General features: G+C 40.1%; 1 protein-coding gene across 5 annotated transcripts in view; it reads right to left on the reverse strand.

Moving 5' to 3' along the window:
- Positions 1–649: 649 nt before the first annotated feature.
- Positions 650–25,884, reverse strand: part of LOC135699301 (sodium- and chloride-dependent neutral and basic amino acid transporter B(0+)-like) — a 377,984-nt gene continuing 352,749 nt past the window's right edge. For 4 of the 5 annotated variants that reach the window (XM_065219538.1, XM_065219540.1, XM_065219539.1 and 1 more), the window contains 6 exons: positions 14,011–14,242; positions 3,610–3,767; positions 3,446–3,489; positions 3,285–3,377; positions 2,960–3,226; positions 650–2,899 (listed from right to left, as the gene is read on the reverse strand). In XM_065219538.1, coding sequence (XP_065075610.1) covers positions 1,426–2,899; positions 2,960–3,226; positions 3,285–3,377; positions 3,446–3,489; positions 3,610–3,767; positions 14,011–14,242 — 2,268 coding nt within the window. In that variant the 3' untranslated portion in view covers positions 650–1,425. Of the gene's footprint in view, positions 2,900–2,959; positions 3,227–3,284; positions 3,378–3,445; positions 3,490–3,609; positions 3,768–14,010; positions 14,243–23,914; positions 24,718–25,884 lie in introns of those variants that run through there. The other variant, XM_065219542.1, reaches the window with a different exon arrangement.

The raw sequence follows: 25,884 nt of genomic DNA on the forward strand, positions 1-25,884 counted from the left end.
GACGATTATTTTAAGACCACTTAGACCAACTTTGAGTAATATTGAGTATGTCTATATTACTCGGAGTAAATATATTTTCTCTGAGCACAGCCTGTTTTCCCCTGCCTAGGAAAACTTTTAACATGCTGGTGATTATGGGGAAATGGTTGTATATTCAATAAATGTTCATTTTGACCTTTTTTTCCCTTGATTTGTTTTCCGTGCTGAGCACCAATGCTACCGACGCCAGAGAGGCAGCTTCCACACCTATCGACTCATCAACTCATGAACCGGGGACTAACGGCTTTACTTCCCTTCCGAAGGAAGGCGTGATCAGAGATGTGATGCCTCAGAACATCCTGGCGGTGCCGACTGGGATTGAATCCAGGCCTGCTGGGGTGAGAAGTTATCACGCTTACCGCGTGTTTTCCTCGACCGAACCGGGAATCGAACCCACTGGCTTGGTAATTCCGGACCATTACTGATTAGTGCACCGAACAGTACAATGATAACTGATATTCGGCCATTTCCCATCTAAGAAGTGGCTGACAAGATAGTTGAGCGAAATTTTGTGTTTGAAATGCTTGATATTTGAGACCCGCGAAACTAGTCTCACTGGGGTTTATTTATTGTCATCATCAAATAACTTGTATCCCGTAGCTCTGTTTAATCGTTTGACTTTATTGATTCATTGCATATTTACATTATCAATATATTATTAGCCTATTCAACCAGTTTAGATCCAACCAATTATTCGGTAGAAGTGACTTGCCACTCGATGAATTGTCCAATAAGAACAGGATCAGTTCCTGTCGCAAATTGATCCAAAACGCATCTGAAAGTTTGTTTAGGCGAGACTGATTTCGCAAACAAACTGTCAAATCTGGCTGAACTTTAACAACTGGTGCTCATTCTATCGATGGATGCGTTTTGCTACACTGCTCTATATTCGTTTCAAACAGCTAACATTAAAGTCGAGTTAGATTTTTTTTTACAATATTTTAAAGAAAAAAAAAAACAAATATCATCTATAAATCAGTCCTATTCAACCCTAACACGAACTTAGGGAATGTATTTAAGTACGTACTTACAAACTGCACTAAGGAGTGTACTGTATGGTCACCAACAAAGATCTTATATATTGTATGTATTCAATAGGAAGAGAGAGTTGAAGTACCTTTAAAAAATACGTTGATACTAGATTCGCTTTTAGGTTCCAGTTTGATTTTAATAAATAAGTTTGGCCTTTCCCGCAACTACCACGGTCCTATATGATACATATGTTCACTAATTTTCCTATAACTGCATAGAGGCATAGCAGGATGAAATTCTAAGCTCGTCGCTTTTTAAACTAATATTTACAAAAAAAAAAAAAATCAACAAATTGCTTTTTCTCAAATTAAGACCCGAAGAGAAAAGTCTAGCTAAAAATTCGGTTCACTGTGTTTAAAGCTCTGTAGAATATTCTTCGGAGTTGACAGAAAATTTGCGCCAACAGATATGATCCGGTTGACCATTGCTGATGTAGATATCACGGTTGTATCCCTCCTCCGGGTAGGGGTTCTTTGAATGGCCATTTTGGTTCAGGTTCTGTGGCTTCGTTGCCTGTTGGTTCGTCTTAGGGACGATGTGATGCACCGGCACCGGTGGAGCCAGGTGGTTATGGTTGTTTTTGAAATTTTGAGCTGCATCCGCCTTGGCCAGTGGATTGCGTACGATTGCACCTCGGTAGGCATGGTCATCGGCCATAATTTCGATTCGAGACGTGAAGCTATTGTCGGAGGTTTTCCTGGAGCTGATCAGCCCAGCTTGGCTTCGTTCGCTTGGTGTTCGTTTGTCAGTAGTGTGGGAAGATTTCCGCGAACTGGAGGAAGTGTGCGGCGACTTGTCATTGTTGGAATCGACGCTGTATACCGAGTGTTGTTGCTTGTACTGTGGGAATTTGTCTACACTGATGTCCTCTTCGATGGCAGAGTCCCCGAAGACGGACCCACTGTAGTTGGGTGAGTTGCTACCGGCGGTTGAAAGATTCTTATTGGATGATCCATACTTGTTAGAGTGAGAATACTGGCCCTTTTTTATGGAGTTGGTGTAGTCCTTGGTACCGCGCCGCCTCAGTGTGAAGTCTCGTTCTCCGGTATCTTCACAGACCGACTTCCATTGTTTCCAAGCATGCCGAACCAACGGATCAGCAGGTCCCCAATCTTTCGAGGGCTTTGTAGCCCCATGGATCATGCTGAGTATGTTGTAATCTACCTGTTTGCTGATCTCCACGCATGCCAGGAGCATAATGACACCCAAACTGAATACCACCGGCAACCACTTGGGGAAGTAATCGATCAACAGGTCGTTATCGAAGTATGTAATGGTCCACCAGGACAGGATCGCTATCAATAGCACCGGAATGATCCCCCAGATAAACAGCCATGCTTTTAGCACGGGTCGCCCAAGCGAGAACTCCAGATCCGTGTACAAATTTTTCGATCCATACACCCATATTATCAGAATGATTTCGAAAATCATCGCACAAACGATCAACGATCCAATGATTCGTGTGTCGAGTATCCGCGGGAAGATGTAGTTCGGGCACAATAGTCCAGCTATTGCGACAACTAGGCCAGCTAGACACACGGTATAGTTTGGATGTTTCCGAATCATGCGAGTCGAGGTGTAGATGTAGATCGTTACGGACACGATCGAGGAGATGAACAGTAGCCCATAAGCTAGGGCGGGGATCACTCGCTGAATGAGCTGATCCAGTTCGTGAACCGTTACGGCCCTGTCGTAAATGGCTGTCAGCGGTGTCAGCTCCGGATACAGCAGATGGGGGTCATTCGCAGTGTTGTGGAATTGAAATACGTAGAAGACCACGGCGATCGTAGTGATGAGGATGTTGAAGAATATGTAGACGAAAGATGTTCTGAAAATGAATGGAGCATATTTGTTAGGTAGATTCTTAAAAAGACTAGAGATCAATTACTTTATGGCATCTCCTTTGTACAGAAACTTCCCGGTAATGACCGGTATGGCTCCGATGCCAATGTTTAGCGAGTAGATGACTTGCACTAGTGCGTTGAACCACAGTGTGCTATCAGCGAATGATTCCGGATAAAATGGCCACAGCCCAGGTAGGTACTCGTCGTTGATGGCTTTCGTTACTTCCCAGCCCGTTTCAAAGATCAGCAATATCAACGCCAAAAATCCAAATAGATATATTGATCGTCGGTTGATTTTCGCACTGTGTGTGCTGAAATGACATTTGATTGAAAATTCAAACTAGCAGGAGAAAGTGATTCCACACTTACCACACCATCGAAATGACCCATAAAAGAATCAAACTCAACGCTAGCAGTCCGAAGTAGAGGGAACTTCGCCACACTGGACGTAGAAATGTTAGTCTGCAAGAAAGGAAATATTTTCGAAATCATGCATACGTACTGGCATCGAATATTAATTACACACTTACTTCAAACACTCCTGTCCGCTATTGGGTTCCACATCGTAGCCGTCCTGCGGGGCAAAAACCACGAAGAAAAAAAAAACGTAAATAAATGACAAATCGGACATGGGAGATAAAAAACTGAAATTCATGAGCCAACAAAACAAAGACTCAAACTTCGAATGACTCACATGAATGGACTGCTGGTTGATCGTTACGGCCTTATTACACTCTCTAAATGGCACAGATTTGAATGACAACATTCCGACGTACAGTAGCGCAATCACCGAATGCATCGAGGTCCAGATCGCCGCCAGCCAAGAGGCGATTCGTCCGACCAAGCTGGCACCTGTGGGAGGAGAAGAATGAGGGAGGAATATTTTAGAGCAGCGTTTATCAATCTATGGGTCATTCGTGACCCACTGCACAGTGGTTCAGAATGCAGATTTAGGTGGAATGATATGTTTTGAGCCTGAAATTGAAACTTTAGACTTAAAGTCTCTTTTACAAAATTGTTCCTTATAATTAGGCCCTCATTTTTATGACAATGAATTCTAGGGTTATCATTAAAATCAGAAGTCTAACTTTTTGTTTGAATAAATTTTGGTATATATTCTTCGGCAAAGTTATAGCTGAGCTAATTTTAAGCAATTTGTTGCAAATAACTTTTTTGTATCTCATAAATTGGCCGATTTAGAGCTATTTTCTGGAATTGAGTTAGGGTGGCTCTTAAAAAACTAGTTGTTTTGCTCTAGTTTTCTTATTTAGAATTTCTCAGCAACAGGGTTACTTCCACTCACTTGCTATAAAAAAATGTTTTTCAGAATTATGAAATCATGAGATGGTATAGTGATAATTAGTACTTGTAAGTTACAAGATGAGGACGTGAAGTATGTGTTTGACACATAAAATTTGTCAATGCTGCTTTCAATGCGTCATAATCAGCGATTTTACGACTCGTGAGTGCTCACTCTGAGTGAACGCTCACGAATCATAAGATCGCTTATTGTGACGCTCTGAAAGCGAAATTGACAGGTTTTATGAGTCAAACACATACTTTACACCCTCTTCTCGTTACTTACTAGTACAACATATCATTATATCATCTAATGTTTGCATAATTCCGAAAAATATGTTTTTATAGCAAGTGAGTAGAAGCAACCCTGCTCAGCAAAGGTGTCTTCAAATTACTTTTAGATCTTAAAAAGGCGCAAATTTTTGCTGCACAAAGCTTGTCAATATCATTCGCCGATCAAGAGTTATTGACGTTTTTATACTAAAAATATGCACTTTTCAAATGTTAATATCTCTGGTTAGGACAAACAAAAAAAAAAAGTTATTTTACGGCGTATGTTATTCTCAATAATCAGGGTTACTTCCACTCACTTGCTATAAAAAAAAATGTTTATCCAAATTATGAAAACAGTAGATGTTCTAATGATAATTAGTACTTGTAAGTTACAAGAAAAGGTCGTGTAGTATGTATTTGACGCATAAAACCTGTCAATATTGCTTTCAGTGCGTCACAAGCAGCGATTTAACGATTTGTGAGCGCTCACTCTGAGTGAACGCTCGCGAATCATAAGAACGCTGATTGTGACGCTCTGAAAGCGAAATTAACAGGTTTTATGAGTCAAACACATACTTTACACCCTCTTCTTGTTACTTACGAGTACAACATATCATTATATCATCTGATGATTTCATAATTCCGATAAAAATTGTTTTATAGCAAGTGAGTGGAAGCAACCCTGTACAATAATTTGAAAAAAAATTGAGGTATATTATTTTTTTTTTTAACTCGTATAAAATCAATTTAAAATTATTCAAATTTCTAATCAAAGTCATCTTCTAGAGACTTTTAAAACTCTTTAAGATGAATGTTTTATAGCTGAATTTGTTGCCTGTATCTCTTCTAATAAAAAAGATATGGCCAAATATAGTAAAAATATTAATAAATTCAAATTGATTTAATACGAGTTTAAAAAATAACATACCTCCAATTTTTTCATATTATTGAGAATAATATACGCTCTTTCAAATGCCGTAAAAAAAATTTTTTTTTGTTTCCCCCAACCAGAGATATTAACATTTGAAAAGTGCATATTATTAGTATAAAAACGTCAATAACTCTTCATCGGCGAAAGATATTGACAAGCTTTGTGCAGCAAAAATTTGCGCCTTTTTAAGATCTAAAAGTAATTTAAAGACACCTTTGCTGAGAAATGCGAAATAAGAAAACTAAAGCAAAACAACTGTTTTTTTTAAGAGCCACCCTAACTCAATTCAAGAACATAGCTCTAAATTGGCCAATTTAAGGGATACAAAAAAATTATTTCCAACAAAGTTGTTTGAAATTAGCTCAGCTATAACTTTTCCCAAGAATGTATACCTTAATTTATTCAAACAAAAAAGTTAGATTTTTGATTTTAATGATAATAGGAACCAACCACCCTAGAATTCATTGTCATAAAAATGAGGGCCTAACTATAAGGAACAACTTTGTACAAGAGACTTTTAGTCTTAAGTTTCAATTTTAGGCTCAAAACATATCATTCCACCTAAATCTGCATTCTGGACCACTGTGCACTGGTAGTCGCAGGTATGCAGACAACTTAACCATATTCTCGATTACTTTTTCGAATGGGCGTATCAGCTTTTGTAAACAATGCATTTGATCGTCGGTTTGGCGTAACTGGTATGTAGCTCGTCCACGCATACCACGCACCACTATCAGATAGGGGAACATTTCCGTTATCTGATGGAAGTGTTAGCATGTGTAGGGGAGCTACCAGTTACGTCAAATCGACGATCAAATACATGTTTACAAAATCTGATACGTCCCTGCGAAAAAATAATCAAAATATGCATTTTTTTTATAAAATTTATGCAACATTAAATCTTCTCGGAATAATGAAAATTTAGCTTGATTTGAGTTACTGTTTTAATTTGCTTCTAAATTAAATATTATTAAATCGTTTATAAATTTTTATGAAATTGAAAGAAAGCATTTTAATGCTTTTATATTACCATTGGCGGGGGAGGACACACCCCTCACCATGCCTCTCTAAAGGGGGAGTTTGGTAAAGAGAGATGAAAAAACCGATTTGTACCTTCCTTTAAATTTGTCCTAGCTCGCTATCTACTATCTATATGCAATTTTCACACTGCCGTACTATAACGGAACTATCAAATCTAGACTTTCATCTCCTCCATCTATCGTATAAAAATCACTTTAGCCTGTTATTTGAAATTAGCATCTTCAACTATGTAAATCGTTGACTTCACGCAGAAGTAATACTAATCATATAGTCAAAGTGGCATATACTGTCAAATATACTTCAATATGAGTATTTTTGGAATTGGGATGACCGGAAATCAATGTCTGACGCCATTCTGAAATCCAAGATGGTGGCTTTCGGTTGTAGGAAAACTGGGAAATACTATCAAACAGGCGATCAAGACTAACCGACGTCAACCTGGTTAACGTGTTGTTTGTAAAATTGAATGCTTATCTTTTCAACTAGAGTAATGAGATAAGATCGATGACAACGGATATTTGACCACTAATATTTGATATATAATAAAGACGACAATTAACAATACATCCACAAATAGAGAACTTTCAGTCAATATGACACTCCAATTCCGAAAATACCCATGTCAAAGGATGTTGCACAGTATTTCTTTATATTTCCGGTCTCTACGTCGTTCCGATTCCAAAAATACATCTTTCTATATATCCGGTCTCTACGTCGTTCAGATTCTATAAATACCCATACTGAAGGGCATTTGACAGAATTTCCTAGTTTTTTTGCAACCGGAAGCCGCCACATTGGATTTCAAGATGGCATCTGACATTGATTTCCGGTCTCTAGACGTCATCCCGATTCCAAAAATACCATCATTGAAGGGTATTTGACAGTATTTCCCAGTTTTTTTTTAATCCTGAAACCGCCATATTGGATTTCAAGATGTCGTCTGCCAATGATATCAGGTCTGTATAAGTCTTCCAGATTCCGAAAATACCCATGTTGAAGGGTATTTACTAGTATTTCCCAGTTTTTTTTTAATAACCGGAAGCCGCCATCTTGGATTTCAATATGGCGTCAGAAATTGATATCCGGTATATATACGTCATCCTGATTCCAAATATTCCCATATTGAAGGATATTTGATAGTATTTCCCAGTTTTCCAAATGGAGTCAGAAATTGACTTTATCCTGATTCCGAAAATACCCATATTGAAAGGTATTTGACAGTGTTTCAATTTTTTCTATAACCGGAAGCCGCCATCTTGGATTTCAAGATGGCGTTGGTTGACGATTTCCGGTCTCCACGTCACCCCGATTCTGGAAATACCCACATTGCGTAATACATTTGAATTCACAGTTTTTCTGTATTCAAAAATCGCTATTTAGACTTGACACCACCGACAAACCGACATGAAACTGAAACTTAACTCTTGATCGAGAATCCACAGCGGCCAATTCAAATGTACAGCGATCCCATCTGTCAAAACCATAGAAATGTTTTATCTAGATAAAAATAATTTGTCCAAAAATAGATTAGACACGAACCAACTCGTAAATTTTGTAGGCGTGTTCGTGGCTAGGATAAATAATTTCCGCGAATACTGCGGCAGATGTCAGTTTTGAGCTTTGATCAGAAATTTCTTTGTAATTTGTATGATCATTCATGTCGGTTTGTCGGTGTTGACACTGTATAATGTTATTCATAAAATACAAATTCTGTTAAGCTATCTGCCATCACTGGCAAATCTGAATAATGCGCACCACGCACATAAACATACAACAGTACCGGATCGGTTCTTGAATTCAAAACATCATCCTGGTGAACACGAATACCGGTACTGGAAAATCAGAACCACACCGTGTGCAGCGAACTGGTGAACACGGTGCGGTGTTGCTTGCAACTACCAAACCGAACCGACAGCAGCACTAAACACTCGGTACAACGGATCAGCACATTGGTTATGATTTAGAAATCCGTACCGGTGTTTTTCCCATCACTGAAGTTTAGTAACTGACAACATTTGGTTGTCCAACTAATCATGGCACTCACTTTGTTTGTGAGAAATTTTAAATAGATATTGTTTAGTAAAATTATTATTATTATTATTTATCTTTATTAGGGAGGCTTTCAGCCTTGGGCTGGTTCGCCTCCATTGTTTAGTAAAACTACTATGGCATGAATAATTATATTCTCGTGCAACATGCCTTCGATCCGTCATAAAGAAGTTTTGTAAGCAACAATGCGTACATTTAATTATCAGAGTGTTATTTAAAAGTATTTCAACTAGTTATAAGACATCCTGCACCTTTTCAGTTGCATTAATTTGTGAGATGTCATAACAAAGTGTTTTCAACTTTCTTTATAACAAACCTTCGAAAACCTCATAAGAAACTGTCAATCAGTGCATGAAGAGACAGTCCGGTTCAATATGGCGCCGTGAATGTCCACGTTAATCTGGAAAGTACAGAATCTCTTCAAAAGCATTATAATTTCAACTAAGATTGATTTTGCATACGACAAGTTTTACAGTGGTATTAAAGCAGTAAGATGCACGTTTAAATAACATTAAAAGATAAAAGCAGAAGAAAACTATTTTGGAACATGTTGAACTCTAGGAAGTATGAAGATAACATCTATAAACCTCAAATAAAGCATGGGGTGTTTTCTGCATCACTTATAATACATTTATACAACATGTCACTCTAATTCTTTTTCAGAAAGATGTTTTGTGTGTTACTTGGGTATAGTAATTAACTCACTGCAAACGGTATCAATTTTTGTGTGCTACACTGTATCTTCGATTCGAGACTTTCTCTTTACTTGTGTGAGTTAGAGTCGATGTATAGAGATTGCTAAAGTATGATTGTGTCAGTGATTTGTTTTCATCGGGAAAATTTTCTGCTATGAAGTTTTTTTTTCCCGATGAAAACATTTTGCGTATACGTATACGTGACGTAGTGTGCGTACGATAAACGTCAGCAATCTCTATAATGAGTCACGCCAAGAGTGAAGCCTAGTCTACCTATTGAGCTGTCAAACCGGCTACCTATCGTGCAAAGTAAACAAACATTACGATGCTATGAAAGGTCCACGTAAAATAGTAAAATATAAAATATAATCGAAGAAATCAGGCATAACATTTGATAACGGCACAAAAGCATTTGTAAACAAACTTTCTAAGGTCTTTTACACGTGAACCAAAGCACGCCGACGCAAACCAACAACATCATCGGATAGGGACAACTATGACCTTTCCGAAAGTGGTATTGGTTGGCGTGGGCGTACTTTGGTTCACGTGTAGAGGGCCTTAGAATGTTTGTTTACAAATGCTTTTGTGCTGTTATCAAATGTTATGCCTGAAATGATCATAAACACGCAGTGAGCAATAAATTGTCATGGGATACGTTTGGCAACGATCACTTATGAGAATTTCTACTATTTTTGATTGAGATAATTTGACTAAATCACAAATGATTGATGATTTACTACAGCCGCTATTTTTTCTCGCTAGAAGTCATTTGAAGTTGATGTAGAAGTTCTCTGTTGCCAAGTGAAAAGAAAGGGAATCTTTCGAAAACCGTGATTCGAGTTCAACTGTTTTTCTCTTGGCGTGACTCATTATACACCGACTCTAGTGTGAGTATGTTCCATTGCATGTGTGTTAGTGTGATGTTTTTTTACAGTTTTTTTTCTCTGAAAATTTCCGTTTCCTACACTCGAAAAATTCAACACATTTTTATTGATGAGTTTCCATGTGAAATTCCACATGATTTTCATGTGACCACACATAAACAGAATCCACTCAAAAGTACACATGAAATTTATGCGTCAAATCAATAGTATGTGTGGTCACACAGTATTAAGTATGTGTCCGACACATAGATATTATTTATTGATCACAATGCAAAAAATCGTGTGTGGGACACATAAAAACAATCTTTGAAATTTTCTTAGTGTACAACTAAGTTCCACACAACATTTAGATTAGATGAGCCTTCGTGCTATAAAACCTAAGCGGGAGTCCAAATGGCCCAATTTCGGCACAAACACTAGCGAACAATTGTGCGAAGTTTGATGGAATTCTGAGATGTAGAATTTGAAATTCGTTTTTTTCCGCTATTTGGCGTGGATTAGCTTATTACAGAAAGTTGTCGCAACATACAGCAAAAGCAAAAATGCAAGTAGCTCAAAATAAATTATTTTCATACTCGATCTTATCCGATTTGCATGAAACTTTGCAATATTGTGTATTATGGTCAATCATTCACATTTGAGCTGAAACTCGGCCATTTTGAATATCGTATGGCGTATTCGATATATTCTAACAAATCATTACTCAAACACATCACTTCCAATCGATATGATGTCCTAGACAAAGTTATAAGAAAACTTAATAAATTTCTGAAAAAATATACGCATATTTTATTTTAGTAATCTTGCGTCAAAAATACAAAAAGTGTTTGAAACTTAAATAAACTTTTATTTATACCAAACTCAGGCCAAATATATAGCATATTCGATAGTTTTCAATAGACCATAGCACAAAAACGGCTTATGTTATCGAAATGACGCCTAAGAGTTATAGGAAACTGGATTGCATTAAAAAAAAAAAAAGCATTATGAAAAATTCACAACTTTTTGTCAAACAATGAAGAAAATGGGTCAAAACTTCAATAGCAATTAAGTAAATTTATTTATCTTATGCGCAAGCTTTCAAAAATGCTAAATTTTCTATAATGGACACAATGGACTCTTCAAAATATACCTTAAATATACAACATAAACTTTTAGTAAAAATTTGAACTGTTTTTACGCAATAATCATCATATTCTGGACAAAAAATTAAAATTATTTGTGAAAAACCGTTTGTCCGTTGTGTCCATTTTTGATAAGCTTCCCAAAAACATAAAATAAAAATCTTAAAAATGTACCTTTTTTGTGATTGATTTGTATTATTTTTTATGTTTTTATTTTTTATGCGATATTTTTTTCAGTGTGTATTTTGTTTTCTGAAAAGGTAATCCAGTTTCCTTCCAAGCATCAGAGTTGATAATAGAAGAGTAACGCAGAGTAAAACTGGCAACACTGATGCTGATCAATGAGCAGTTTTTTTTTGTTTTGGCAACCTTTGTTTTTGTTAACATTTCCGATGACTTCACTTGGGTTGTGGAAAATCCTCTAGTTTCGATAACAATACTTCCCACGCAACAGGTTTGACAGTTCGATAGGTAGATTTTGGTTTTCGTCTGCGTAACTCTTCTATAGACCTTTTTGACGTTTGATAGTCTTTCTCTATCCAGCACACATGAATGAATGAACGGTTTGTTTCACCACTAATCTGTTTCCCTCTTGCTTGCACTCGTTCGATTTAAATGGTGCAGTAGTGTGCGCTGGCCGATTAAATAAGCTCTATTATCAACTCTACTAAGCATGGCGTTTCATTTTGCATTTACTACTCACTCACACGCAAACAACATCAGAAACGAGCATTAGCTTGTGCTAGCCGCACTGATTTGGTTCTTATTCTCATTGCTTCTATTTTCTTCCATGAACGTTGAATTGAGTAAAACAGACAGCTGAGCGTTGTAGTAGATAGGGTTAGTGTGGAATAAAGAATGAGTAGAATCTAGTGAGCGTGAAGCGTGATAGACTGTATGGAAATGGCGCAAGCAACACAGAAAACATTGTAAATTTCTTGGGTTTTTATTTAAGTTGCCCAGAATTCTTTTAAATGGTACGAGAAATACATCTTGATACTAAACTGTTTCAAGTTTGTTGCTTGATTTACTTCAGGTCTCAATAATGAAACTCAATTGTTTCAACATACTGCTCGGATCTTGGATGACCTCTCAAATCATGCATCAAATGGGAGGTGCAAACATGTTACACTCAAATTGGTGTGAAGTTATATGCTACGTGATATTGTAAATATGAAACACTTGAGCAACAAATCTAGCTTGTGTTGTATTTGTTGAATGAGAGTTCCGTAAAACATTATGTTTCTTGAAACTTGGTTACAACAGAGTGTGAATGATATGTTTTTGTAGCTGTTGAGCAACTGTTTCGAGATGTTACTAATAAGTCGACAAACCAATATGTGATGAAGAACCTATTTGCAAAATTTGTATGAATCTAAAAGTTTCCGAACTTCGTTTTGCAACCAACTGGATCAAGTTGTTACTGTAAATGTTTGTTGCGAACATCTAGTATCTCTTATGGCTCAAATGTGTCATGTCACTGTGATGTTGCAAAACACCTTTGGACTACATTGACAAGAGCTGATAAATCGTAATGCATGTGCCAACATCTGTGTAGGAAAAGGAACTAACAAATAACCATGGTGAGGAAGACCACGTCGAGGACAATAGGAATACGAACGGCGTAAAATGATGGTGATTTCCGAAAATGCGGACTAAGTCAAAAACGATAGCCACAGAAGCAAAAAAAAAATTTATTTGAGCCCCGAAAATCCAAATTTTTTTCAATCGTCTCAGAAAAAAGTTTGTTTATACAAATAATACAATTGGAAAATACACCGCGGGCCATCCGGGATTGCCCGAGGGATACATTTCACCACCTCCAGTTCCTAAGTCAAATATCAGCGGCCCGTTGGGAATTGCAAAGGGATCCTCGACTGCAGCTATTATGTATGTAGGTCTCCCACTAGCAGCATTCCAACCAACGGAAAAGTTGAACGCCGGTGGAGGTGACGTTGCAACAGCTCCGAAAATTCTTCGACCAACAGCGGCTGGCGTGACCGTAGTGAGAAGCCTGAGATGACGTTGGATCGATTGTTGCTGGAGCTGGGGGCACCAATATGTTGTCAGTTTCTGAAGCTGATGTTGAATGTTGTTAAAGCAGATTTTTCAATGTTTATTGTGTTGTACCTTTTGATCCTCGTTTTACAATATTTTGTATAGTGAACAAAAATCCTCGGCTTTGTAAAGTTAATTCCATTGAGCATTATCAAATAAATCAATATAAAAAATTAGTGCTTTGGGATAAGCGTGCAGCAGAAGTCAACAGAAGCTACCGTGGAAACCAAAACGACTGCTGGAAGAAGCTTTCGATGAAATCAGCTGATGAATTTGCTTCTGGGTAAAAAAAACGAAAAATCCAGAAAATGTCAAAAGAAAAATTAGGAGCAGCTCACAATTTGTTTTCCAATGGTGGTAAAAATATTAAAATTAAGTGGTTACGCTATTCTCTACTTTAGAAATCGTTCTACAGAAATTAAAAAAATATTCATGAAACCAACCTTTATGGACTTTTAACAAATATATTTCCTGAAACAAAAGCCAAGCTCGTGTAAGAGCGTCAATGCGAGGAAGTGGAGATGGGTCTCTTTAAAAAAGACAACCAACCAACAAAAAGTTGAAAAGAATGGAAATATTGAGTGTGTGAGGTATGCTATGCCATGAATCATTTGAAACAACTCCACTTTTTCAATCATCAAGTGTCGCTGTAAAGACCTCAAACCTTTTGTATCGAAACTCGATGTTAATTCCAATATTGTAAACACAAAAGATTAAGCTTAAACTGGTTCCGGTACTTACCCTTAAGAAAGGGCGCCGCACGCCACATATGCGCCGACCCCTGGCCGAGGAACTGCCCCAGCGAGATCTCCAGCAGGACGACCGGCAGCCCAACCAGGAGCAGTAGTATGACGTAGGGCACGAGGAAGGCCGACCCATGATGTTGCAGTTCGCGAGGGAAGCGGGCCACATTGGCGTAGGTCAGGTTCAGACAGAGACATAGTATAACGCCGCGGAATATTGATGATCTTGACTGGAAAGAAACAAAAAACAAAGGTAGGAACATTAAATTGCTGCTATTAATAATAGGATCATCATCATCGTTATGATACCATGGAGAGGAAAAAGTGATGCATTTTTCTGCTCATTGGAAGGCAAGCAGCTTTTTCTTCATTATGTAATTACTGGTAGCGAAGCTTATGCTGCAATCCAGAACTCAGGTGCACTGGACCGGTATGAAAAGTAGGTCTGGCGATTGCACACCAGAGTCCAGTGATGCTGAGCTTGGTGTGCCCGGACCAGCCAGGGAACAGAAGGGAAGCCTGGTAGAATGAATGTTTTCGTGTATTGGGCTGGTCTTTCTCCCCCTGGAGGATGAACGCGAAATGTAGATTTATTAAGTACCGCGAGTAGCGTGCAGCATTATTTACTGTTAACCGTTCAGGAACTGGTCATAGGTACATGACCAGAATTACCTATCCTGCTGGCCTACTGACTCACTCCGGGCAAATCCGTGTGATGTTGATAACCTAGTTTTTCTTAATTTTATGAACCTTGAATTTCAACGATCGCTGCTTGATAGCAACTCTGCAATTACCCTTCTGAGGAATGGTTTGACCTTAAGATTGGCAACAATTCTCTTGACTGGTTACTCGATGGCGAGACACGACGGTAATTGAGAAAGTAGGTCAAACCTATCGAAAAGCAAAACTTGGTATTAGGTTACATTACAAAGGTACGTCACACGCCAGTTGAAATTTGACTCCAGGAAGAAACTCGTTGTCGTTGCATATCTGGATTCATGAGCAAGTGCTCATAGGCTTTATTTTCAAGCGATGCATCGTCTTCTTCTTGTCTGTTAAATCTGCATAAATGGCACTATTTGCATGCGTGCTCAAAACGTGAGAGTGTGCATCGCCGGCCCAGTACCAACTGACTCGGCATTTCCTTGTCCCCTGTTGCGAGTCTGCATAGATGTAATATTTTCTTTCTTGACACAAGTTTTCCTTCGTTGGCTCTAATGGCTGGAGTGGTGCGCTAAAATAAATGACGTGAAACGGTTTGACGGCAGCTAGACGGCATTATGAATGGGGTGTTAACAATGAAGTTATCATAATTGTAGCCTTCGCAACACCAGATTGTGGTGCAACTTGTCGGTTTCAACATATGGAATGATGAAGAGGAATAAATTAGAGAAAATTGAGCCATTAGAATATCTTAAAACGGCATGGAGTGACTCGATCAGCTATTGGAATGAATTTGTTTAATTGGTTGTTTGAGCAATAATTATCACTAGCTGAACAAATGCTGATAATTTAGTTTCAAAACCATTCAAAAGGAGGCCTCAGATAGCCTAGCCATTAGGAATTAACAAAAGCCTAGAAGAAGAAGACCACATTGGCCGCATCCGATCATGTTCCAAGGACCCCAGGAAAGTGACCAGTTTCTGACTTTTTGGACCAAAACCCATCAACAGGTCGAAGAAACAAAAAGGCGAAGACACAAAAAGTCGAAGAGACAAAAGGTTGAATTAATTCTGGTGGGACAAAAGTTTGAAGGCGAAAAAGGTTGAAGGATCAAAAAATCGAAGGAACAAAAGGTTGAAAAATCAAAAAGTCGAAGGGGCTAAAGGTCAAAATAGCAATATGATGAGTAAAATATTTAGATCAAACTAAGACGCAATTTGAGTACTCAAACTGGAATGATCAAAAGTAATATCTTTTTCTTGGTGTTGACTTCTTCTTTATAACGAGAGCAGTGAATTCAAAGACATAAAGCAATAAACGAAAAAGCCAAAACGCTTGCTACTACTATCACGATAAACTATATCTGTAATATAGCTTGATATGAGATAGAAGGACAAGGATACATTGCTTGTCTACTTTGTAACAATATACAGATTGAGGACATAGCTTGATTGGAATCGAGAAAAGACATAACAAAAAAATCCCATTAACACACGTGTATCATCTTCGGCGTTCCTTCGTGAAGCAGCTTGCCAACAATTTGGTTGTTTCCTCCAACCGACCAGAGCGAGCTATATTAGCGAAGTCCGTTTGTCATGAAAAAAGAAAGAAAATTATATCTTTATTGCTCGCCATTGCTGACATATCGTTATCATTCGGCTCGTTGATCGCATGTCATTTTGTCATTATGAGATATATTTTTTTCGTCGCCACTTTGAAAACTTTTGCGCACCTCATGAAATCAGCTCATATAGTGTGAACAATACACATTAAAGTATGTCTACGAAAAATTTCAATTAATTTTACCTAACGTTTCAAAAATTTGAGCTATTTGAGTGTGTGTTGATTTTTAACGGTACACCCTTTAGTTTTGGTTTTCGCAAGTTCCTACCTCACCTACCTTTCCGAGTCAAATCATAACAAAAGGCTACCAGTTGAGACATATACAAAGCTAGGTGGCGTAGCCTGGGCAATGTTGTCAGTCCGGCAATAGCAAAGTGATAAGGTGCGACGCGAACACTGGGGCGGTAAACATAGTACGGTGATAGAGGAAATGCTCCACCAAACCCGAGCGCCGAGCTCACCATTGAGGTGCGGAGATAAACTAGCCTACGGCTAAAAATCTCCTAAATAAAGCAAAAAAAATATGGAGGTGCGACTCAAAACGGCGTCTTTTCTCCATGTTAGGAGCGGCTGATCACCGTCCTAGTGCCCGCGTGGGATATAAACAGAGATATACATACCGAAGAAAGAAATACGGAACGGAACAATCGGTACAGACCTATGCGACGAAATAAGGAGTACGATTTGAAACTCGGAACATGGGACTGAAAATCGCTTCACGGGTTGCGATATGTTAATCTAGGTGACCAGTGGCCCCTTTGCATACTACGAGCTTGAAAACGTGTGGCCATGGATCGATTAGAGTGGAGACGACTTCTTCGGTCACATGCAAATTTATTCTTTGAATGAGAATTTATAAAGATTTTCCGAATACTAATCCTAGGTATACCATATGATTACTACTGAACTTTTTTTTATCTTAATTTTCTGCCGTAGTACTACGTCTGCGATTTCTATATGGGGGTACACTTTGTGAAAACCGGAAATGGAACATGTAACAAAATTATGAAAGATTTTGAACATTAATAACTCAGCTGCCCCTGGACCAATTTTAATAATTTTATCACCAATTGATCAGAAATATTTCTATGCATCCATAGCAATACTGCCGACTAAAGACACAAGAAACGATTGAAAAAGTGGTATTATCAAGCATTGTTCAATGTACCGTATGCGTGATAATGTTTGCACCATTGAGCAAAGTCAAAACTAAAAAAAAATTCTCAAAAATTTCGTTTTCGACTTTTTTTTATTTATTCAAAGGGGGGATGTTTCTCAGAGTCTCAAACTTTGTTAATTATTGATCGAGTTACCATTTGCTGCAATTATGGCCTCCACACGCTTCCGGAATGCACGGCAGGTTCTAATAATGTAGTCTGGATCCATTTCTCTCCAGGTACGGGTCAATGTTTGTCTGAGGCTTGCTGTACTCGGGTGGCGTTTAGAACAGGCCTTGGCTTTCATGACGCGCCATATTGAGTAATCCAGCGGATTAAGATCGGGCTGCATGGCGGCCACATATCCTTTGCCAGAACGGAAGATGTTCCTGCAACCACTTCTGAGTGCGGTTTGAGGTTTGGCACAGAGCCCCATCTTGTTGAAATACAACATTTGGCTTCGGACCGTACTGTTATTTGAGCCACGGAAGAACATAGTTACTTAAAATCCTGATGTAGACCTCCGTGTTGACCTAGTCGCCTTCTGGAATGAACACCAGGTCCATTTTTTGCCATCGGAAGCCACCAATTCAAACACCATAACGCTAGCAGGATGTTTGGTGAGATACACGTTCTTGTGCTCGTCGGCCACGTCTTTTACCGGAAGAGAACTAATATACCGGTCGGTTCTGGAATTTGATATGCCTTTGACTTCGCCTCGCAATCTTCCTTTACGTACTTCCGTGCCGTAAAGTCACTGATCCCGTGTTCTTTTGCCATTTTTCTTATTGAACGCACTAGATTCACCCGAATCTTCCTTTTGATAGAAACGATAACCCTCGCTCGACCTGTGGCCACCTTCGCGGATAGTTGTCCTTTCTTTTCTCGGTCTAAAACCCTTTAACAAATAAAAAGTGATAATTTTATCACTGTTTTCATGAAATAAACGTTCTTCCCAAACCCAGTCGTCATAATAGAGTACCACTTGGTTGCACATCATTCTGCTCAACTCATTTTCGACGGCGTGGTGAGCAGGCAGCAGAAGGTAATCTATTCTTCTACCCAACAGGCAACAATGAATGGTCGTGGCAAATGAGAGAAAAGTCTTGGTAAAGGAGGCGCCAAGCTTCATCGCAAGGTTCTTCGTGATAACCGCGATACGTCGCCTGGCTCTCCGTGGCGGTGTCAAACGTTTCTCCGGTCTGATCTACAAGAAAACACGAGGTTTGCTGAAGGTATTCCTGGAAAATGTGATCCGTGATACTGTCACCTACTCTGAACACGACAAGCGTTAGCGGCTATGGATGCCGCCTACGTTTTGAAGCGACAGACGCACTCTGTACGGTTACGGAGGTTAAATCATCACAAACTTTGACAACAAATCGGCCTTTTTCAGGGCCAACAGGCTTATTACAGTAAAGAGTTGGAATATAATTTATCTGTGCCTACGCGTCATTGGGACGGTACTAATGGATATTTTTGGTCACTATTGAAAATTTGGTCGATTGCTGAATTTATGTATAGGCCCAAATTAGAAGCATTTAGGCCGACATTACATCCATTTCCCCTATATAAAAATTAATTTCTGTCTGTCTGGCTGTCTGTCTGTCTAACCCTTATAGACTCGCAAACTACAGAACCGATCGGCGTGAAAATGTGTATGCAGAGGTTTTTGGTGCCGGGAAAGGTTCTTATGATGGTTCGAGACTACTCCCCCTCTGTAAGGGGGCTTCCATACAAAAAACAGAAATGTCTGCATTACTCGAGAACTAATCAAGCAAATGGAACCAAATTTGACATGTGGAGGTATAAGGAGATGGTCGTAGAGGGTAACCCCTTAGATAAGAGTTGAGGAGGGGCTACGTACAATATAACATGCTTCTTTTTTTAATCGGTGCATAAACTCAAGCTAATATTGAATCCCGAGCAAGGCCGGGCACACTCAGCTAGTATAATATAAAACGGCATAACTGTTTAGTGTTGATGTTTAGCCAATCGTTGCTTTCACCAAAAGTCACCCACTGGAGGCTTTATTCCAGAAAATGCTTCTTAGTTTTGGACAAAATATTACATATATACTGTCGTGGGTAACTGATCTCGTAGCGTACCTTACACTGAAAATGTATTTTCGTTATTTCTGTGAAAACCGTTTCGTAAAAATTAATAACATAAAATAATAGAGAGCTAATTTGATTAGGGGCTGTTCATAAACTACGTAGACAGGGGGGGGGGGGGCTGCCAATTATCCACGGCCTATACAAATTTTAAAATTTTTGTATGGACAATTGTCTACACTGAATATAAAATTTCGTTTATACAACTAAATCGCTCGTTTGTTCTACGAAGTTATTCGTTGTTATCTGCAACGAAATTGATTTGTACATTGTATGAAGCTAGTTTTCGTTAGAACTTTCACACTCGCTATCGCTACACCCAACTAGCGGGCAACAAGTGTTGATTGTGGAAACCGAAAAATGTGGTGTGTGTTAGTGAGGATGGGTAAAAATAACTTCATCATTAGAAGGAATGAACATGACAAAAAGATAAAAGTAGGCTTCAGACCGGACTCGAATTATGAACCTTGCGATCGTCAGATCTGTGCTTTTTCCATCGCTCTATCTGTGCTACGAGAATTGTTGAAGCTAATGGCAAATTAGAAGCACTCATGGAACGGTAATTCGATTTCGTTTACTTTTTCTGCTGCTTGTATGTATTTTTTTTTTCTCTGACATAAAACCAGCGCGACCAGTAATTTCATTTATTGTGGTAGCTTACATGTATTGGTGAAACCGACAATATTAAAAAAAAGAAGTATACCATCTCCAACACACAATCAGCACTTTAGGAGACAATAAGCGCAGTTGTTGGTTTGATTGTACGAAGATTAATTTGTATATTATACGAATAAGGCGTAATATTGGCATTGCGCCAGATGACAGGAAAAGCGAATGTTTCGTACCATTTATGAAAGATATTAATTTTTACGAAACGGTTTTCACAGAAATAACGAAAATACATTTTCAGTGTACGCAAGGGGGGGGGGGTCAAGGATCCCAAAAAAACTGTCTACGTAGTTTATGAACAACCCCTTATATCTTCCACACAGAGTCCATGTCTAGACAGTTTTGAATAGGGATTGTGTGGTAGCAAGGTTTGAATAGGTTATGTTGTTAATTACTGTTTATTAGAAATCAGAATTCATCAGTGCTCTGTCGTCTCTGGCTCGCTAACCTTATACACGCCTGTAGGTATGCGCATAGAACTTGATTCATAATTATTCTACTTAATTGGTTAGTTAAATTTTTGCACAGTAGTTGAATTGATTTGCATTGTTCAAAACAGTTACTCTGCATGAGTAGCCCAATCTTAATCTCAAACATATCCGATATTGAGAAGAATGTGAATTTGTGACAAGCAAATTTATATTTTGATTCCATTTCCCTTTATGTTCACAGACTCTCTTAAAAATCCTGGTGCAATTTCAGATCACATCTAGATTCCTAGAATATTTGAGAGCTGCCCTTATACCCAGCACTCCAAATAGGGTGACGGTCTTACTTCAATAGAGCCATTTTTTCAAAATCGTAATTAACAACATATTATTGATCAGTATTCACTCGGCTGTCGACAGAAGCAGACCACTCTCAATCAAGGTTGCAAATACTCATTTCAGCTAAAACAATGTGTTTTTTTTTTAAATTATCAACTGGTGGTACATATATGGCAGCGCACGCTCTTGCCAGCGGAAAGCTGGAAACCAACAGAGTCAGCCCATCTGACCACCGAGGAGACTGCCGCTTGCGCTCTCAGGTTCGTCCTCTGCAGGGTGGGACCCACCGTTACAATGAGGACGTCATCCGCGTAGACGAAGATGTAAACGTTTTTGGGTAGTTGGTCAAAGACCCCATTTATGGCCACCAGGAAGAGGGTGACCGCGATCACCGAACCCTGTGGCACTCCGGTTTCCTCACTGAAACTTCCGGATTGCACGTTTCCAACCGAAACCCGAAAAGATCGGTCGGTCAGAAAGTTCCGGACGAAGTGAAGGATATGTCCTTTCAGGCCCCAATCAGCAAGCTTCTTCAATAAAGCCGGTGTCCATGTTCGGTTGAACGCCTTGGAGATGTCCAGCGAGACGCGCCTCTTTCAGGACTTCCCCAAGAGTGGCGAAGTAGGTGGAGGTGCCATACCCTTGCCTGAAGGCGTGCTGCCGATGGTCAAGCAGCCCCTTGGCCTCAAGATATTGCTTCAACCTCCTGTTGACTATCCGTTCCAGGACTTTCGCCATGCAGCAGGTCAGTGCAATGGGACGGAACCCAGTGATGTCTTTGGTCCCGAAATTGGTTTTCGGGAACGGTTATTACGAGGCTTTCTCTCCAGTTTCCCGGGTATCCTTCAGCGGTCCAGAGTTGGTTGTAGAGGTCGAGAAGTTTCGTTTTGCCTTCGGGTGGAAGGTGCTTTAGCACCGGGTAGCCGATTTCGTCCAGTACAGCCGAGTTCCCGTTGCTCCGACTGAGAGAGAACACGAGTTCTTCCCAGGAGAGTGGGCTGTTGATCGGTAGGTCGTCGTTGTCTGGAGGAATTCCGAAGGTAGACACAGAGGAGAGAGAGGGGCGGACTCGCTGTCGGAAGCTTTCGCTGTACTCTGAGATGCCGGATAGTTTGGCGAAGTATTTGCCCAGTTCGTCTGCTACGACAGTTGGATAAGTGATGGTGACGGTGTCTGATCGAATCTGAAGCGGAGATGATCGCCGCTTACGGCTAAGGGTGTTGATGCGACTCCATAACTCCGCTGACGTTTGCTCGGCGTTGATACTCTCCAGAAAGTCCGACCAGCAATTTTGTTTCGCCGTCCGGATCTCCTGTCGGCATTTGTTATGCTGCTGGCGATAGTTCAAGAGGACCTCTTCTCTTGCTGGATCGTTTGAGCTTCCGGAGTGCTTTTCGCCTGGCTTTTACTGCCCTTTTGGTTTCGTCGTTCCACCAGCCTTCCGCCCGGGGACACAGCCAGTTTTTGGTATACTGGTGCTAGCGGCTTTATAGATGATTTCCGGGATGGTCGTGGGTTCCTGGTTCTGTGCGAGGGCTCGGTACGTGTGCTGAAAACCCTCCCAATCAGCTTGCCCGTAGCGCCACCGCGGTCTTCGGGTGTTTTCTGGGGGCGATGCGGCGGATAATCGAATCTGTACTGGATAGTGGTCGCTACCGCACAGATCCGGGTTAATCGACCAGGGCACTTTGCCCGCCAGAGAACGACCGTTGAAAAACGTTGGGCCACCATCATTTAAAATGACCAGATCTTCCTGCTTGAAAATATCGCAGAGGGTGACGCCTCTAGGGTCCGCTCGTGGGCAACCCCAGGCCGGGTGGTGGCCGTTCAGGTCCCCTATAAACACCTTGGGTTCCGGTAGCTGATCAAGTATTCTGCGAACCTGGTTGTCCAGGCTGGGCAGCCTTTTGCAGGGCAGATAGGCACAGGCGATGGAGATGCTAATTGGATTCTGGATCTGAATGCCGACGATTGGGAGGTCGGTATCCAGATCAACGATTCGGTGAGGGATTTCCTTACGAACTTCTATAGCAACGGATTTTTGGAGGTTGGACCCTTTTTTGATGGACCAGGTATATTGGCCGTCTAGTGTTCTGTTCATCTGGTCCACCGTCACGTTGTTGACCTCTTGCAGGGCAAGCACCGAAGGGGACGCGCCGCTGCAGAGGAGTACCAACTCAGCCAGGTGGAGAAAGAAACCGCTAATGTTCAAAATGATTGATTAAATCGGTGAATCGATTATTTTAAAAAAAATGAATCGATTCACTAAGATCGATTTTTGCCTCAAGATCGCCCAATGCTAGATAAGACACATATTGATCGCTAATTTAAAATCGCATCCGGTATGTAGCGTACCAAGTTGTTAAAAGACAGATTCTCTTTAAAGTAGGGGAAATGCAGGTATTGTCGGCCTAAGTGTCCCTAATTTGGGCCCATACATAAATTCAGCAATCGATTAAATGTTCAATAGCAACCAAAAATATCCATTATTAACGACCCAATGACGCGTTCATCTAGATAAAATTGATAAATAGCAGATTTTTAGCGATGAGCCCATCTTAGATCCATAGGCCAACATTAGAGACATTTCCCCTACATACTCTAATTTCCCAAAGTGTTGATCCAAAGGCGGCAAAATCATTCCTCATCTCATCAAAATCGTGCAATTTGTACACCATGATTTAGCTCTAACTGTTTGGCATTATTACGTAGCACAACTTTTGCTTCTATTGTCTAGAACTCCTTGCATAAACGATAAATGTAGACCAAAAACAACACCAGGAAGGGTTTTTGTTTTGCTGCTCACAGAACCAAAACATCCGTTACACAGTGCTGAGCTTTACAGCAGCAGACAGTCTCTGTTCAGCGCGATTTACCGTAGTGAGTGAGTGGTACGAACTAGAACTTACCTTCTTATAAAAACGAAACTGCTCATCGTCTCGGGTGTAGTAAAGGTAGTCCAAGAGGTATTTGGCATTGGTGGCATCAATTTTCCTCATCGTGTCCGGGAAGGGTGACGGGAGGAAAAATTGAAGTTTTGCGCCGGTCGAGCTTCGGGCACTTTCGCTCTGCTCCCGCAATTTGAAGCAAACGTGAAATTTACCGGCTGATTTCACTGAACCTATCTCTTCTCTTATCTGCTATTACTCATGGTTCACGTTGGCGGTGGGACCAACTGGGAAATTACTAGTTCCAAGCTTTCGGTTCACTTTCCCAGGAGACCTCGGCGGTAGTTTATTACAGTTCAGGTTTTATGGCTTTCCGTTCGATCCGTTGCACATTGTCACATGGTTAGTCACACTTTCGGAAGCCGGTACATTCTTCCCTGCGGTAGGTGGCTTATCCAAACTCGTAAATTTCGTCATGGCCAAGTCGGGGCCCACAGTCCGTCACAGTCGTCCACTGAGATGTGGCTTTGTTGAACCAGATCCCCAGAGCCCAAGCTCCGCCGCTTCGTTTCACTGTTCTTTCACCACTGATACCACTATTTCTGCTACTGCTGCTGTGGCCAATAATTGTGCAACCGGGAAGGCAATGCATAATTATCGATTTTAATGCATAATGACAGACCTTAGATGCCGTCCATTCCGCATCATCTTCAGATTTTTCTATGCACTTCACCTCAAAGGTTTCTTGCCAGCTTCCCTGCCAGCTAATCACTTATTCACACACTGTTGATAATCTTCAATCCTCTATGGTTGCACCAACAAACCTTCAACATTGAAATGGGTTTCGGTTTGAATTTTCACTTTTTCTCAACTGGGTGGCGGTAACCGGCAACCAGCAGGCGGAGGAAAGATGGCAAAGATAAGTTGTTTCGTACTATTCGTTCAAAGGGCTTTTCCTTTTTAGCATTCAGAGGTCTGCGGGATTCGATGAAGCGTGCAATGCGCGCAGAATTCGTTAGCAAAAAATTGCGCAACATAATTAGAAGCGCTTCGGAGAGCCACATAGTGCGAGAAAGAGTGAGAGAGAGGAGTGTCGATGAACGGGTAAGTGAAAAATTATGAGCAAACCGAAAAAAAAGCAAACACTGCATTTGTGCAAGGGTGACGAAGGAGGTTTTTTGAGGCAAAGAAAGTGGAATTCGACGGTTTGCAGCAAGGTGTTGAGCTACCGGGTCACGCAATGGCGAATGAAAGGGAAATCTGGAGAAGTTTGTTCATGTTTGTTCACCGCGTAAGGTGATAATTTATTGCATGCGACGATTATTGTGATTATGAAAGTTTGATTAAATTCCGAACGGCTTCAAGCAGACACCAGTGCGCATAGGTTGAAAGGGAACGTCGGCCCGCCTAACTACCGAGTGTATTAGTACAGTGGCTACGAACAGATGACCTGGCGATTTAATTTTAGGATAAATTATCAAATTGGGTCACAAACGGCAATTCATCAAAATTGATAAAAAAAAAAGAGAGAAGTCATTTCAGACCACGACGAACAGATTAGGTAACTGGTAGGTGGTGTTATTTTAGTAGTTGTTTTCAGTTGTTGTTTTAGTTGAACTGATGACTTGATTATTGAACCTTCAAACTCCTAGCCGCTTGGAACAGCCACATACTGCCAGATGGAGCAATCACCCACATGAATTGATACACACAAATATCCAGCTGATAGAATATTTAAATAGTAACTGTTTGTTGATACCGGAACAATCGGGATACCGGGAAGGTCATTCTTGTGAAATTGCGTTAAACTTAGTGTTAGCTAAATGGAAAGAAAATTTGGAGCATAAGATACGATTATTGCTGTGTTTTTGGATCTAAAACGCATTTTTGAGACAATTTCTAGGCCCTTATTGTTGAGAACAATCAAGCGCTTTGGAATTTCGGGTTCTGCATACAAATGGTTTGAAAGCTATTTATCTGACAGAACACAA

The sequence above is a fragment of the Ochlerotatus camptorhynchus genome, unplaced genomic scaffold (genome assembly GCF_037179485.1).
Source record: "Ochlerotatus camptorhynchus isolate MF236.1 unplaced genomic scaffold, CSIRO-AGI_Acam_v1.1 ptg000105l, whole genome shotgun sequence".
Lineage (NCBI taxonomy): Eukaryota > Metazoa > Arthropoda > Insecta > Diptera > Culicidae > Ochlerotatus > Ochlerotatus camptorhynchus.